The sequence below is a fragment of the Anas acuta genome, chromosome 3 (assembly GCF_963932015.1).
Source record: "Anas acuta chromosome 3, bAnaAcu1.1, whole genome shotgun sequence".
Classification (NCBI taxonomy): Eukaryota; Metazoa; Chordata; class Aves; order Anseriformes; family Anatidae; genus Anas; species Anas acuta.
This window is the reverse complement of record NC_088981.1, coordinates 71,847,495-71,862,865: the sequence shown is the minus strand read 5'-3', so window position 1 is coordinate 71,862,865 and position 15,371 is coordinate 71,847,495. Positions and strand designations below refer to the sequence as shown.

General features: G+C 37.8%; 1 protein-coding gene across 2 annotated transcripts in view; it reads right to left on the bottom strand.

The window, feature by feature from the left end:
- BEND3 (BEN domain containing 3) overlaps window positions 1–15,371 on the bottom strand; it is a 130,007-nt gene that overhangs the window by 41,506 nt on the left and 73,130 nt on the right. For both annotated transcript variants that reach the window (XM_068677786.1, XM_068677785.1), the window contains exons 4-5: window positions 9,537–9,611; window positions 315–488 (exon numbers count right to left, since the gene is read on the bottom strand). In XM_068677786.1, the coding sequence (XP_068533887.1) occupies window positions 315–488; window positions 9,537–9,611 (249 nt within the window). The remainder of the gene's footprint in view (window positions 1–314; window positions 489–9,536; window positions 9,612–15,371) is intronic.

The window sequence follows — 15,371 nt, the reverse complement described above, 5'->3', positions numbered from 1 at the left end:
CTGAAACCCAACACCTGCATCCTTCTGCAGCTCCTGCTGGGACTTTCCCCCAGACTTTAACAGGGGGATTTTCACAGAGTCTTGAATGAAACAAGCCACATGGCTAGAAGTGTGACCGTGCCAGTTCATAAGCACTGTTCATACCAGCAGGTTCTGCAAACATTTTCATACCAGGCAGCAGCCACAACTTTCCACACCACTGACCTCCTGGCAAAGGTCTCCAGCATAGTGCTATTACAGAACAGAGCTCAGGAGCAACACATCTTCCCAGTCTTTCCATTTTTAAGATCCCAGAATGAAAGAGAAAGGTGTACCTTATGACTCATAGACATGTGCTTTCCATACTGAAATGCCATGTCCTGAATCTCAGTGCTGTGCTTTGCTAGCTCCATTGCAGCCTGGCAGCTCTTTGCCAGCAAGGCACTATGTGACAGGAAAACCTGCTCCTTCCACGTAGATATCCCGATGTCATCCGTAAGACAGTTCTCCTGCAAATGAAAAGAAGGTGAAAATGAAAACAGCAAAACTGCAACCGTGTCAGCTTGTGGAAGTCAACAGGGTGGCACAGGGTAACACCACGCATGGGGAGTAACAAAACTCTCGGTGCCAAGGTGCCAATGAGAAGGGCACTCATTTGGGGATGGGGAGAGAAAAAAAAATAAAATGAAAGAATAAACGTGCCAGCAAACAAATTCTTAGTTTTCTGCTCAAAAAGAAAAACCCACAAAATATGTGGGGCTGTCAATATATTCCACATAAATCCTTTTCTTAATGACTGCATCAATACCTCAAACATTAACGGTCAATTAGATTGCTCTGGAGGTAATGGGTAGAAAAAAAAGAAGGAAAAGGAAAAAAAAAAAAAGAAAAGAAAAAAGCAAAGTAGATCTGCATTTCGGCCCCTTGCCAGTAAACAACAACGAGCAACCCCAAACAAACAGGGGATGCCATTTGAGAAGTCACTGTAATTTCTTCCTTCCAGTTAAGAAAAAAGATGAATCACAAAAGGAATAAAAAATGCTTAAATAATTTAATTGGAAAGACGAATGGCAGTGACGGAGGATTCAAATCTCTTCCCTCCCATATTAAGGATGAGGAAAGACTGGAAGTATTAAAAATAAATAAATACAGCCCTGCTTTAGCAATGTCAGGTATTAATTTTCCCAAGGGACTGACAGAGATCTCAGTGATGTCTCCAGTGAACTTTATCACCTTGACTGTCATGTCAAAGATGTTTAACACTTCTTAAAACCCTCTGTATCCAAAAAAATAATTTGAATTTCTTTCCACAAAATGGAAGCATGTGTTAGTTAACATGAACCCAGGTTTCTTCCCCCAAACCCTAATCCAATTGTACCAACATTTTACTATTTTACTAAAGGGGCTTTAAAGCTAGACATGACTTGAAATCTTTCCCACATTTCCCACGTTACTGTCACACCTGTAGGTATTCTCTAAAGAAAGGAGGTGAAAAAAAAAGAGAGAAAAAAATTCCAGACTGTTTTTTTTAGAAAAAACTAAAATCCGTAATGAGAAACTACAGAAAAAATTTCAAGTATATGTATCTTTAAAAAATTGTAATTTCTCAGTTCAGTCAGATTTATAGCATACACTTAGCCAAAACATTTTCTTAAAGAGTGATTTAAAATCTTCCAATATAACAAGTCTGTTCCTTCAATGTGATGTCAATTAAATTACTTCGAAATGAGTAAGTAGTAATTCTGTGTGACCCTATAATTTTCTCACAAGGTATTATCTGTCGTGAAATTGGTAACCAATGAAAGAGAATCCATCCGCACAGGTCTAATTTTCCTCCCTTATGGCTATCACCCAGAAGTGCTGCGTTACGCGGGAGAGGATAATCTGAGACTAATGGAAAAAAGTAGGAGGATTCTGCAGTGCCAAGTAACACAGGGCTGTATCAAAACGCCGCTGCTTTCAGACACACCATTCACTTCTACAAGGAACGGGAAGAGCAGAGAAACCACATGTTTGCTATTATGCATGTGATAACTTACAAAGTCGAGCCCGAACTTTCCTCGTGTTTCGTTTTACTGTAGTATTTTTGTTTTAATATCTTAACTCAGCCCAGAGCATGTGCAAATTCCCATGACTGGCACAATGTCAAAATGAGCATTTAATTCAAGTAGTTTCCTATGTATCGAGCTGCTTTTTTTTTTTTTTTTTTTTTTTTTTTCCACTCAGATATAGATCAATTTATTTTAAATTTAAAATCAGGAGCTCTTGGAAGACGCAACATAATCTTTTCCTTAACAACCAATCTGCTCTTAAAAAAAAAACAGAATTTACTAAAATTTGCTGGATGATACTAGAAATTGGCAGTGATTTTTATAATTACTCGTTTTAAATCCAACCAAGACAAAAATGCTCTAGAAAGGTATCCTGACATAATGTATTAAGTTGAAAGATACAGTATTAGTCTTAAAAACACAGGCATTGTGAATCCGTGGGTACAGAAAGAAACGAGGTCTAAAAATGAATTGTGTCCATATGGATCTGCTTTAGCATATGAGCTTGCACACCAAAATATAGCTGATTTTAATCACAGAAAGTCTTATGACCACATAACTCTAAAGCTTCTGCTTGTTAAGAGGGCAGGAGCAGACACAACCTGTCTTTAGCAAAAATTTCCAACAAACCAAATGCCATTTTTTCCCAAAGATAACTCTCCTGTTATACCACTGCTCAAAAAGGACACTGTATTCTTACAAGTTAGGTAAAGAAATTGCTAAACGTTATTTTAAAACTTTAAGGGAAAAAAGAAACTAGTTCTAGATTCTGAGAAAACTGACGTACTGGTGATGCTTATTATTTTTACACAATTTTTTACTCTTTTATAATTCATAATAATAACTATAATAACTATAATAATAACTATAATAACTATAATAATAATAATAAATATTTAAATAAAAAATAAAATAAAAATAATAAATAAAATAAAATAAAATATTTAAATAATAATAATAATAATAATAATTGTTATTATTATTATTATTATTATTATTATTATTATTTAGTCAGCAGGGGATATTACCAAAGATAAAGATGACAGTAGATATTAGCTAGCCCAAAAGATTCCTAGTGAGTCTTTCACTCCAAGTAAAAACCTTTTAAACATTTAAACTCACCAAAATCAATTCTGGCTGTAGCTGACAGTGCTCAGATATTTGATTAACTAATGCCTACAGACTGACCCCATTAAAAAGTTCTGCCCCCAAGAAATGGGTCTAGATCTCAACCAACTCTCCTGCTTGGGTAGCAGAAGCTGGGTGAAGAGACAAATTCCTCAGCATCTCCCAAAGAGAGCAGCCAATTCCAGGTCCACGTATAGTTTGGGGAATGCTGGCATGGGAGCATGGTGAAAATATTTGAACCCACCTTGGTCAATCACTACTTCTGTGTGAGTTACACTCAGCTGAAATGGTCCTCAAGGGTCTGATAGCAGCTTTGCTTTCCTTGCGTACATGTTTTGACAAATCACTCACAATTTGAAAACTTCAAGAATCAGTGTTTTAAAAATGAATTTTCCAAAGCAGTAACTGCGAATGGGAAATTAGGAACAGCTGAGGGTGCTCCCACTTTTATTAATGTCAAGGTCAGTTACTGCTTTGTGAGAAAGAAATTGGCTAGTTGAGGTTTTTCTGTTAAGCTATTACTATAATTTAAATCCGGTCTGAAACAATCAAACCAAGCAACAGGAAACAGCAAGAACTCTCAGAAAATGAAATCACGGGGCAAAATACATGATCGTAACCATCAGGAAGGGCAGCTTTTAGCAGTTACAGTAACATGCATCCCCAGTGCAGGAGTGGCACTTACAATAACTCACTTTGATTTGTTACACCAGAGAAGATGCTTACACACGGTTCAGCTGAAAACTTAATTCAGGAAAACATGAATGAAAACTCTATCTAAGAAGCGCACAAAATCATTTGCAAAAACAGGAAGGAGTAGAAGTCAAAGGACTTTTCACTTCAGATATAGTTTGTATGAAGGGAAGCTTTATTTTAATACGATGGCAGCTCTTTCTTAGCCATCTGCTGTTGCACGAAACGATGAAAATGTCTGAACCACTTATATATCAAACTTCAGTTCAATTTTCCGTGGGCAAAGAATCTACATAAATACAGAGAAATACTCTGAAACAGTTCTAGCATTTAAAGGTTTTAAATTAGATAGTTCAAGAATTGCCATTTTACATAAATAAACCCAATACAGATACGAGTCTCTCTATAGCAAGACTCTGCAAAACATCTTGCACGTGTTTCTTGTAAGCTTTAAGCAGATGTATTCCTGCTTGCTGAACATCACAGGACGTGTTTTATTGGTCTGTTAATACATCTTTTCAGTGGTTTTGGAGGAAGAAGGGAGACTGCAAATTGGTCAATAAAGCATGCCACTGACTACCTAATACTTTTACTGCCAAGGAAGTAAAAAGAAAAAAAAAAAAGAAAAATCATAATAAATTAAAATATCCACATCTGTTAGTTTTAAATCACCCCGGAAAAGCTTAGCACTTAAAGAACAAAAGCAGCAAACAAATAGCATTGGCCTTGTTTCTAGCTATGATTTCTACCCACCCTCTTCCCCAACACATTTACCTACTCTTTGCAGGTACTCTTTACTCAGATTCTGTATTTTATCATTCCCTTTTGTCTTGCAAAAGAGATATTTTTTAAAGAAGAGCTCTGACTGCTGCCCTGCTACCAGGTCATTTACATTACTCAAAATTAAATTGATTAACTTTCTATGGTAAAATTTATAACAAGTAATGGATTTGTTAAGACAGACTCCTAGCAGCACAGCTGATGAACATATGCAGTATCCCAAAACATTATTCCTCAGAGCAGGACTGGTGACCAAATATCGAAGAATGGCTTTGCAGGAAAGTAAATTTATTTTCAATTTAAAACTCTATTAGTTGAAAACAAATACCTGTCAATTCTCTATTTGGTACAATGAGTACTCACCACTAATATATGTCTTTTCCTTACTTGATTTACATAGGAATTGTACCCAATTTTCAAACAATTACACTGAAAATTTCCAAAATACCTAGCAGCTCCTCCAGCCATCGGAAGAACACGTTAGAAATAGTATTACATAACAGTCTCATTCCGATACTAAAAATGAGTTTTGGTAACGCACATCTAGCATCAGCCAGAATACTTCGGAGGTGAGAAAAAAAGGAACGCTGCCGATTGCCATGAAAACCCGTAATGCTTCGAGACGGCGAGAATGGTCTGCCAGGTGACAACCAGGAGCCAACACACAAGTTCTGCTCTCCATTCTGCTGCTTTGAGCTTCCACATGCTGCTCTTCCCCTTTATGGGAAGGGATAGAGACTTCAAAGTACTCTTCTTTAGTATTTGTTAACTGATCTGAGATATTAAGAGAGAAGGTGAGCTAGCAAACATTTTAGAAGCCTTCAGTCTTCTAAAAGTAGGAAACAGAGACACAGTGGCAATGTTTTTTTCTGTTAAAATAGATATTGTGATCACAACTGAGGGCCAGATGAGACAGCATTGCGCTCACTAAAGGCATGTATTTTTATTTCCAAATTAGACCTAGACGTAGGAGAGGCAGATGGGAACCAGAACTGTCCTTTACTCACAGAATTTTGGTTCTGAGGTGGGACTTGGCTCACAAAGCTGCAAAGATTTATCACGTCGCCCCTTTCTGCTCCAGCTTACATGCCAGAATATTGGCTTAAGCCACTAATGCAGTGTCTTAAACCACAACAGCTCTTTGCTACTTTGAACACGAGTGGTGGCCCTAACCTTCAGGCTCTCTTCGCAACCCAAGCCGACACTTTATAGCTTGGATTCTCACGGCAAATACAGACGAAAAGCTAAATATTTCATCTTTATTCTCCCCCACTTTCCACAGATCTAATGACTCATTATGCAGACACGATGAAGAATGACCGAACAGAGCACACTACAAGGAGATGGCTGTAGGACTGCGTGTAGTTTTATGGGGAGAGAAGTGGTAATGAGAGCTGTCAAATGATTATACCCGTCACACATCTTCAGGAGTAAATAAGGTCAGTCCCGTCAGGTCAAAGGATCCTTTCAGTTTTCTTACAGAGTCATCAAAATGAAACAAACTGAAAATAAGCTATCGGGTAAACATGAACTTAGGGTCTCGTAAAAGAAATGTGAAATAAAAGAAATAAAATAATAAAAGAAAATAGAAGAAAGAATAAAAGAAAAGAAAGGTGAATTTTGCTGAGTTATTTTTGTCTAATGTAAAAGATAAAATCATCTAAGTAGACATCTAGCAAAGCTCAAACAACCCAGTGCTAAACAAGAAATTAAGAAATTATACTATTTTATGCTACTCAGAACCTTGATAACAACTGTATTAAAGGCATATTTAACATATGAAGCACAACTTTCCTGCCTAAAAAAAATTGAAAAAAAAAAAAGGTGAGAAGATATCCTTCTGCTTTTCTAAATTTAAGAATTCCCAGCAAAGAAAATGCCATTATAACATCCCTATGCCCTGCTGCTAAAAGGAAAGCAAGCTTGACATTTGAGACTTAGTTGCAGAGTAAATTAAAGCATTTGTCTTACCTCCAGGAAACGTAGCTCAGATTTTGGTTTTGGTCAAATTGCAGTTAGTGATGGAAGGAAGAGGCACAGAAGATACAAATAAGACTAATAGCTGACTTAGTCCATTTTGCAATCTTTGCTAAAGAGATATTCAGCACATGAAAGGGACGCTGCCTCAGCAAAACAGCGTGGGGAAAGCAGCAGGGATACGTCTAATATGCAACATGGAACTACATTTCTCAAAGGACAAGATCAAAATAAAATGAAATAGACACCACACTTGTTTGTTCTGGTTCTCATCAGGCCACACATAACCTATTATAAAGACTAAACTTCAGACACTGTCAATGTAATTTTCAGTACCTACTATGCCATCACACTAATTGTGTTTTGAATTAACTGGGCTCCTCTTAGGAAGGGTGTACTGTACTTTCATCTTTTGTTAGATGGAGAAAGTCACTGAAACAAAATAAGCCTTTTGTATTTGTAAGCGGGCCAGGGTAGGGTAAACACCACGCAGCTGTGCTTAGCGTATCTCACACTTTCCCTACAATCTACACACGGAGTGGTTCAGTAATGCAATAGAAAATAATTATTTTCTAGCTACTCTAAGATGATATAATTATTCCCTGTCAGGACCGTCAGCTCAGCACTTTGCCAAATGAAGAAAAAGAAGACTAAAACCTTCAGCAATGGCAAGAGCCCAAAAGAGTCTCCACCATTTCTCATTTATACAGGGCCCATTGTTAAAATAAAATACAGTCTCATTGCTGAGGTGAACTAGTAGAGTTTTACTTCTACCCAGAGACAAGCAGTTGCTATTTCCTAAATCAGATGTATCTGGAGTTCAGCTGCATTTAGAAGCCTGTTTGAATACAGAAAATACAATTTTAAACATCCTTTGCAAAAATGTCAAAGATATTTTATCATTTAGCCACAAGCACAGTCCTGTGAGCACCACCAAAGACTGAAGTTGTGCTTATATTCTTGGATTAAACATGGGAGGTGCTGGAGCACTGCAAAGTGCTCAAGATCATCCCGTGCCTGCAGCCCGCTTGTCTGGCCAGCCCACGGCCCCATCTATCTCCCAAAAGTGCCATCGCTGCTCTCCTGCTACAATTCTTCACCTCATCAGAGGAAAGAGCTCAGCTGACCAACATGACTGCTCCCTGCCTAACTGATTCCAACCAAAAGAAGATGGATACGCTGAAGCAAGGTTGGCTGAAGTAATATGCCTTTGTTTTCAGTAACACTCTTCATGGCCCAGACATGGCTAAGCTGGTGGCACATCCACAGCCTGATGCTCTTCTTGCCCACTGTGGTTCTGGCAGGTGTACAGCCATCACTGCAGGTAGCTACTGTGGCTCTAACGCATGTGATGAGAGCTTCGACTGAGTTCTTAATTTATCTTGCTGCATATGTGCAAGACGTATGCATGTAAGACGTATGAGGAGCGGCTGAGATCACTTGGCCTGTCCAGCCTGGAGAAGAGGAGGCTGAGGGGAGACCTCATCACGGTCTACAACTCCCTCACGAGAAGGAGTGGAGGGGCAGGTGCTGACCTTTTCTCTTTAGTGACCAGTGACAGGACCTGAGGGAATGGTGTCAAACTGCGGCAGGAGAGGTTCAGGCTGGACATCAGGAAAGGTTCTTCACTGAGAAGGTTGTCACACACTGGAGCAGTCCCCAGGGACGTAGTCATGGCACCAAGCCTGGTGGAGTTTAAGAAGTGTTTGGACTGTGCTCTTAGTCACATGGCCTGAATTTTTGAATTTTTAGACCTGTTGGTCTAGCCAGGAGTTGGACTTGATGATCCTTGTGAGTTCCTTCCAACTCCGGATATTCTATGATTCTATGATTCATACTGCAACACGGCAATAGTAAAACAGAGCTGCAAGCTACATACACACCAAATACAAGTGTATTCATAACTTTTGCACTCTTCAAGCCATGTCACGTACTGAACGTTAAGGTACAGGTCTCTGAGGCAAACTAGGCACATGAGGAAGCATCACTAGAAATGAAATCCACCTCAGTGTATTTTAAGGTACATATTCACATACGCACACTGCTGATCATTGCTACACTGTGAAAACTTGCTATTTTAAGACCTGCAGAGGTTATGAGAACTCTAAATTGACAATTTTTTGGACACATTAAGATACAGCCATAAAAAATGAAACTCAGTTTTGCTTCAACATCCTGCCCAAGCAATATTACTTCAAGAAGTAACTCTAAAGATTTCCTTACATATTCTACTAAAAACAAAAATACCTGCATACAATTTGATCAATATCTATTACAGCTTTTGCCACACCAGAAATTAAATCAATAACACAGTACATCCATTAATTGCTCTTGAAGAAATTCATAATTCTTCGTTGTGAAACACTGACAGCCACTGTCTTTGCCCACCCGGACTCTGTAGTACATGCACATGATTTTCAGTGGGGAAGAGTGCAGTATGTTCCTACGTCCTCAGAGCAAAACTGATGTTTAAGCTATCAAAAGGTAAAGACTAAAGAAGAAGGGACCTCGTGTAAACATGGGATGAAGCATTTTGTACAAATCTTTGGTCAATTATAGCTTGGAAATGAGAGATTTAACATTCACATATTAATGATGTTGACATCGTAATACATTCCTCTAACCGAACCCTGACTAGAAGTCTCTGCAAGTGTTTAAAAAACCCACAGTAAGACATATTTACAGCTTCTGGTAATGTCACCTGACACTATTTTAGTAAGCACTCATGGAAACAAACTAGTCCCTCTTTGAGCATTTCTGGAAATGTCCAGAGTTCACAGGTGTCATAATAGCATTACTGCTAGAACTCACTAGGACTACAGTTAATTCTCTTCCTCTAAAAAGGGATGAGAAAATCTCCACATTTTCTACAGTCACACATTAATATAACCAAACTTGCTGGGTATGTAAAACTACTGAAATTCTTACCTCAGATGATTTTGAGTTTTCATAGTATATACCTTGAACTAAGTCACCAATAGCACTTGATATGAGTTCCACAACCTGTAAAAGGAAACGAAGAAGAAAAGACAACTTACATCTTTATTAGTAAATTTGGTGATTATTAAAAAAAGCTACTGCCAGATTTCCAGAGAGATAAATAGTTCACAACTTGCCTTGCAGAAAGCTAGATATGAAGGACTGTAGGATTTATGAGGATATATTCTGCACAAGCGTGATCCTGTCCCCCTACTAAAACCTCTGCTACAGTAATTCTTCTATCAAACTTTTAAGGTTAAAAACAAAATTTTAATTTATATTACGTGTGAACTATGGAGTGTATTCTCACAAGGACATTCACAGAACTAATAAATCCCAGCTCATGAATAAGAGACAGTACCTCATCTGGGCTTTCTTTTGTTTTGTTTTTTTCCCCTGCCAAGTAAATACTTCACAATACCTCTCATTGGGAGCTGTTAAAATTCTAATCTTCATGGCTAATACAGAAAAGTCAGAATCCATAGAAAGGTAACCTTTCAAATGTGATCATTTGGTATTCGGGTGTCCTGGGAATGCTCTGTGGATGTATTTAGTACATGGCCCGAGGCTCAGCTGTACCACATACACTGGAAGCCTGCAACACGGGAATGTTTAAATCAGATTTATCAATCTGTATTATCTTCAGGGTTCAGACTTTTTATTTTATTCAAGTGAAGCCTAAAAATCTGAACTTGATCCAGAATGTAAAACAAGCATTCCCTGGTCTCCCTGGAACTACTGTACAATTTAGAGTCATGCACATGAACTGTCTTAATTGGAACAAAATACACAGATTTACTGTAAAATTAAATGCAGGCATTTCAAATAAGCACACCTTAAGGCTACCCCCGTAGTTGCTCGCAAAGTTTTAATTTCTTGAATGCTTGATTTCCCATGCATATGATTCTATATCTGATTCCCCTTTTTGTTTCCTAAATTCAGCCTAGTTCTTATTGAATTAAAAGATTTAATTTCAATTTTTATCATTCTTGTAACTGAAGACAAGAAGCCAAATGATAAAAGCCCTAACAGAAAGATGTTTTAACATTTAGGCAGACTTTATTTGATAATAAAAGCACATTTGTATGCTAGTTTTGAGTACTACCAGAAAGACTGTTGTGTTTTGTTTTTTTTTTTCGAACACTAGTTCATATACATATTCATACACACAGAGCAAGCGCTAACTTTAGAAATGCTGCTGATTAAAAGTCATGTTTTTTCTTGCAATGCATATGGGTTAATTTGCAAGACCTATAAAAACAGCCTAAAAAAAATCACATTGCCCTTTAGGAAACTAGATACCTAAGAAATATTGTAGCAATATGATCTGCAGAGGAACTGAAAGGACAATGATCCTACAGTGTTACCAGATGTGTTGAGTTATTTAAGTGGGTAACAGAGAAAATTAGGGTTGTTTTTTTTTTTTTCCTTTCTTTCTTTCTTTTTTTTTTAAAGGTATCAGATAAGCCCTATTCCCAAATCCAGGAGGATTGAGTATCGCCAATAGGTCTATGAAAGTCTGTAACTAAATGCCCAGGATCAGATTGTATTACAGTTTATACAAGCAACATCCCAAGATTCTTCTGATGGCTAGGACACATAATACAGATCAATCACTCACTAAAAAATGTTATGGTTTGTGAAACAGTCTGAGCTCAGAGACCTACACTGGTAATACGAAGAGGAATTTACAAAGACACTGAGTCCTACTCTAAATGTCAAAGTGATAGTATGAACTTTTAACAATGCATCTGGCTCTGGATAACTAGACCTTTTCCTCTCTCTCCTGAAACTCTAGACTGAGCAGGACCCTGTTTTGGGGTTTCTTTTTTCCATCTCTCCTCTCTCTTTTTAGTGCAACCCTACTCTCAAAGGCAATCTTAACTGACTTTAAAACAATCTCAGTGAAAACATTTGTGAACAATTGTACCTTTTCCTCTCATAGTTTATAAAACATCTTCAGAGAATTACACATCCACTGCTTTGAAGAATCCATATAATAAACACCATTAGGCCTTCAGCAACGTATTGAGCACTAAATGTTAGCGTAAATTTAATATTAGCATTACCTCTCTTCTTTCCAAATCTTTCTTGATCTCTCTCTCTCCAAAATTATTTTTCTAAGGTAAATGCAAGGCCATACAGATCATTAACAGGACTGAAATTCCAGTTTCACGAGCACTGTGGGATGCTTGCATGAGGCTCTGGTACTTCATCACCCCTTAATCTGATGTATTATCTGATCTAGCATCTGCTACATGACATCAGTGGCCTGGGGTCCTGGGTGCTGAGGACAGCTATGAAAAATGAGGAAACCAGGTATTTTTCCTCTGTGTCCCAAACTGACACAGAGGAAGGAAGATTATTACCATTTCAGCAGTAACCATGCAGTCAATGATACACTGACTAGCTCTTCTGCAACACTTTTCATCACAAAATTTGAAAGCAATCAACATCCACTGTAAAATTTATTTCCTCCTGCTTTCTGTAAGGGAAAACAAGCAACGGGGAATTGATTTTTCCCAAAGCCAAGCAGCATGACAACGGAAGAGAAGAAAACAGACATGTCCAGGACATTTCTCTTCTCATCATGCCTTTGTCTGACCAGTGCTCTGCTCCACTCACTGACATTTCTGAGAAGCAAGTTTGAAGATCAGTAAAGACAGATGAAAATTACATGCTCCAAACTGCTTTCCCTCTGATCTCATTTGAAGGTTGAGCTCCATTTTGAACAAGTTCAAAGACTGGGAAAGAGAAGAAGGAACTGCCAAAGCTAGTGCTTCAAAGCAGCAGGATCTCAGGGGACCAGAGGCAGCCTACTCAATCTCTCACCCCACAATTTTTCACTCCTCTACACATTTTTGATTTTGGTCCCTTTTAGGTACTAGGGACGACCAGGAGTAGCTTTGTATTGATAGAAAACAGATTTCCACTCTATTTTTTTGTTTTCCACTCTGCATCAGCATCTTCCCCCGGCACCAGAAGTGCCAGGAGGCCTAGGAGCAGTCCAGGGGTTGGCCTGGGCCTTGCTGGTGGCAAGGCGAAGCCCATGCAGATCATTCCACACCCTTAAAACACATCTTCTGTCAGGGCTTTTTTCTTCTAAGTGGGTATCACTTCAACCCGTTTTGCAGAGATGTGATCTCCCTTGTTTTCAGAAGGCCAACAGGAAGGCCACCAATTCACCATGAACACAGGGAAAAGAGACGTACTGCTAAAGTTGATATATACCCTACTATCTAGACAGATGAAGTATATGACATTAGGTGAATTCTGGACACAAGCAAGTGATGCCTGATTACACAGCAAGGTAGAGCTCATGTTTTAACTTCTTTGGCTGATACAAATATGAAATAGGCTCAAAATCTATACTATGTTTCAATGACAGAAAGAGCTCTGCAGGTTTGATGATCATAGGTTCAGTGAAACTTATTTTGCCCTTTTCTGGCATGGTAATTTATTTATCAAAAATGGGCAGCTGTAGCCCTTCAAGGTTCTTTAAACCTACCTTGAGTCCACTTTCTCAATCTCGGAATTTTGAAATGTTAATTGAAAAAATATAAAGTGGTTGTTATTTTCTTAGTGGTTCAGAAAAATACTTGGGACAGTCGAACAGCTACACATTGAATTTTCTCCCTCTCTTTCCTGAATTAAGAATAAACCTTTTAGATCGGTGACTCAAGACCAAACCTATAAGGTAGTTCAGGATTCACAATTCTCAAATTATTCTGTATACAAAATAGCCTAGAAAAGTACAAAGCATTCATTGCCACATGTGAAGCAGCCTGGCTCCTGCTTGCAGTTTACCAACCAGGGAAATCCAGCTCCATCTATAAAAAACAGCCATGTATTGTAATTCAAGTGAAATTAAAAAAACTAGTATGACTGCAGGGAAATCAAAGAATATAAGACATTTTGGTAGGACAAGAACACTTTCTTCAGAAGTTAGAAGATGAGACTCAAAATCCTTCAAGCATAATAATAAAAAAAAAAGGCATCCTGGGCCACAATCATCCTTCACTGGAGTTCTGAACACACTGGATGTAGGAAAGGCATCACTGAGAAATTCAGGCAGTTCTCTTCGAAATTTTTTAATTATAATTATTTTTAAGTTCACTGCAACATAACACTGAAAATATATTTTTCATTTTAGTTTAGAAAAGTTCCATTCAATGCGTGTTTTGTTTCTGTTTTTATTCTTTTTAAAATTCAGCAGCCGAACTGGAATCGATTACACAGACCACTCTACTTAGGAGAAGTAGTATGGTGTCTCTCGAGACTCAAGTGGATATTTTCAAGGGGAATGTCAGGGAAAGGATTAAGCTTTTGTGGGGAGACAGGAAACGCAATAGGAAGAGCACAACAATAGATGTGTCTTTGCTCCTCATTATTCCTGCTTTCTATTTAACAAACTTCCTTGGCTTTGTTAAATTCCTTTCAAGAAGAGCCACAAGTAATTCTCTTCTTTCTTAGTCTGTCTCTGCACTGCTGATCTTGAAATGATTTCTTGCCTCAGACATCTGCTGTGACAGACCCTATCCCTTGCTGCTGGTGCACAGACCTGAAAACGTAGCAAGATTTCACCATACTAGTAAATAAGAAAATTAGATAGTTCAGAAACATTAAATATAAACATAAAAGTTCCTTCACCTTACATTTGACCGTGTTTTTTCCTCTCCAAACTGTTAGTTTTTAGAAATATTCCACACAGAAAAATTAAATTAAAAGTTCTTAAAATCAAATCCCGAATTTGTTATAGACACATTGTAACTCTAAGAAGCTACAAATGAAACTCAGTAAACAGCTGAAATTGGATTTTGATTGTTTAATAACATCTATAAAAGAGAACAAAAACCAAGGAATGCCAAGAATACTGGAATTTAATTTTCTTTCCTGGTAATCTCCTGAAATGTTGTTAGTCATACACATAAATAAGTGTGCCAGCTAACAGAATCTTTATTTTATGTTATTGTAGCCTATTGGATTTAATATTTAAAACAATCCTGAGGTGGTTTTGTGTTTTTGTTTGTTTGTTTTTTTTTTTTTTTGTTATTTGCTTTTTTGTGTGTGCGTGTGTGGGGGGGGAGCGATTTTTGTTTTCTAAATCTGTCCCTCTCTTAGTTAATGCAAAGAAAAAAACTCCTCATGGTGATTTACTTTCTAGCAAGCTTTAAATGCTCTCGGAAAACAAATTTGTAGTTTTCTTCACTCTATGAATTCTGAAGGCAGTCAAACACAAGTAATGTAAACAATGTAAACATTCCCTGAGCCTACAACTTGATAAAAAGGTACTTCCCTGGCCATAAGAAAAAAACAGCAAACCAACCAACCAACCAAAAAAAAAATCATTAATTTGATGATTTTGAGTATCAGTTTGAACAGTGTTAGTATTTTTCTATGTACTGGCTAATGGCTAGCCTTTCTCAAGGATTTAGAGTCCTTGGAAGAGGTTCACACTACTACAAAGACTTTTAGTGCATAATTCAGTCATTTTCCTTAATGATAACAAATCCAACAGAAGAAATACTGTTATCCCTTCCCTACCTCCACATAGTTTCTTAGACAGTATATTAATATCTCTGCAAATCCAACGCAGCAGGTCTTTGCACTGAAACGCTCAGCCAGCTATCGATGAGTGATGCATGTTGGAGAGCGTGCGATTTCTTCAACTTGACCTTTTTGGATGGGGTAACTATTTCATTGCATGTCTTACGTATGAAACAGTGAACAAAGAAGGTACTGTGACTACAGGGCGCTGTAGCTATAAAACCCTCCTCATCAATA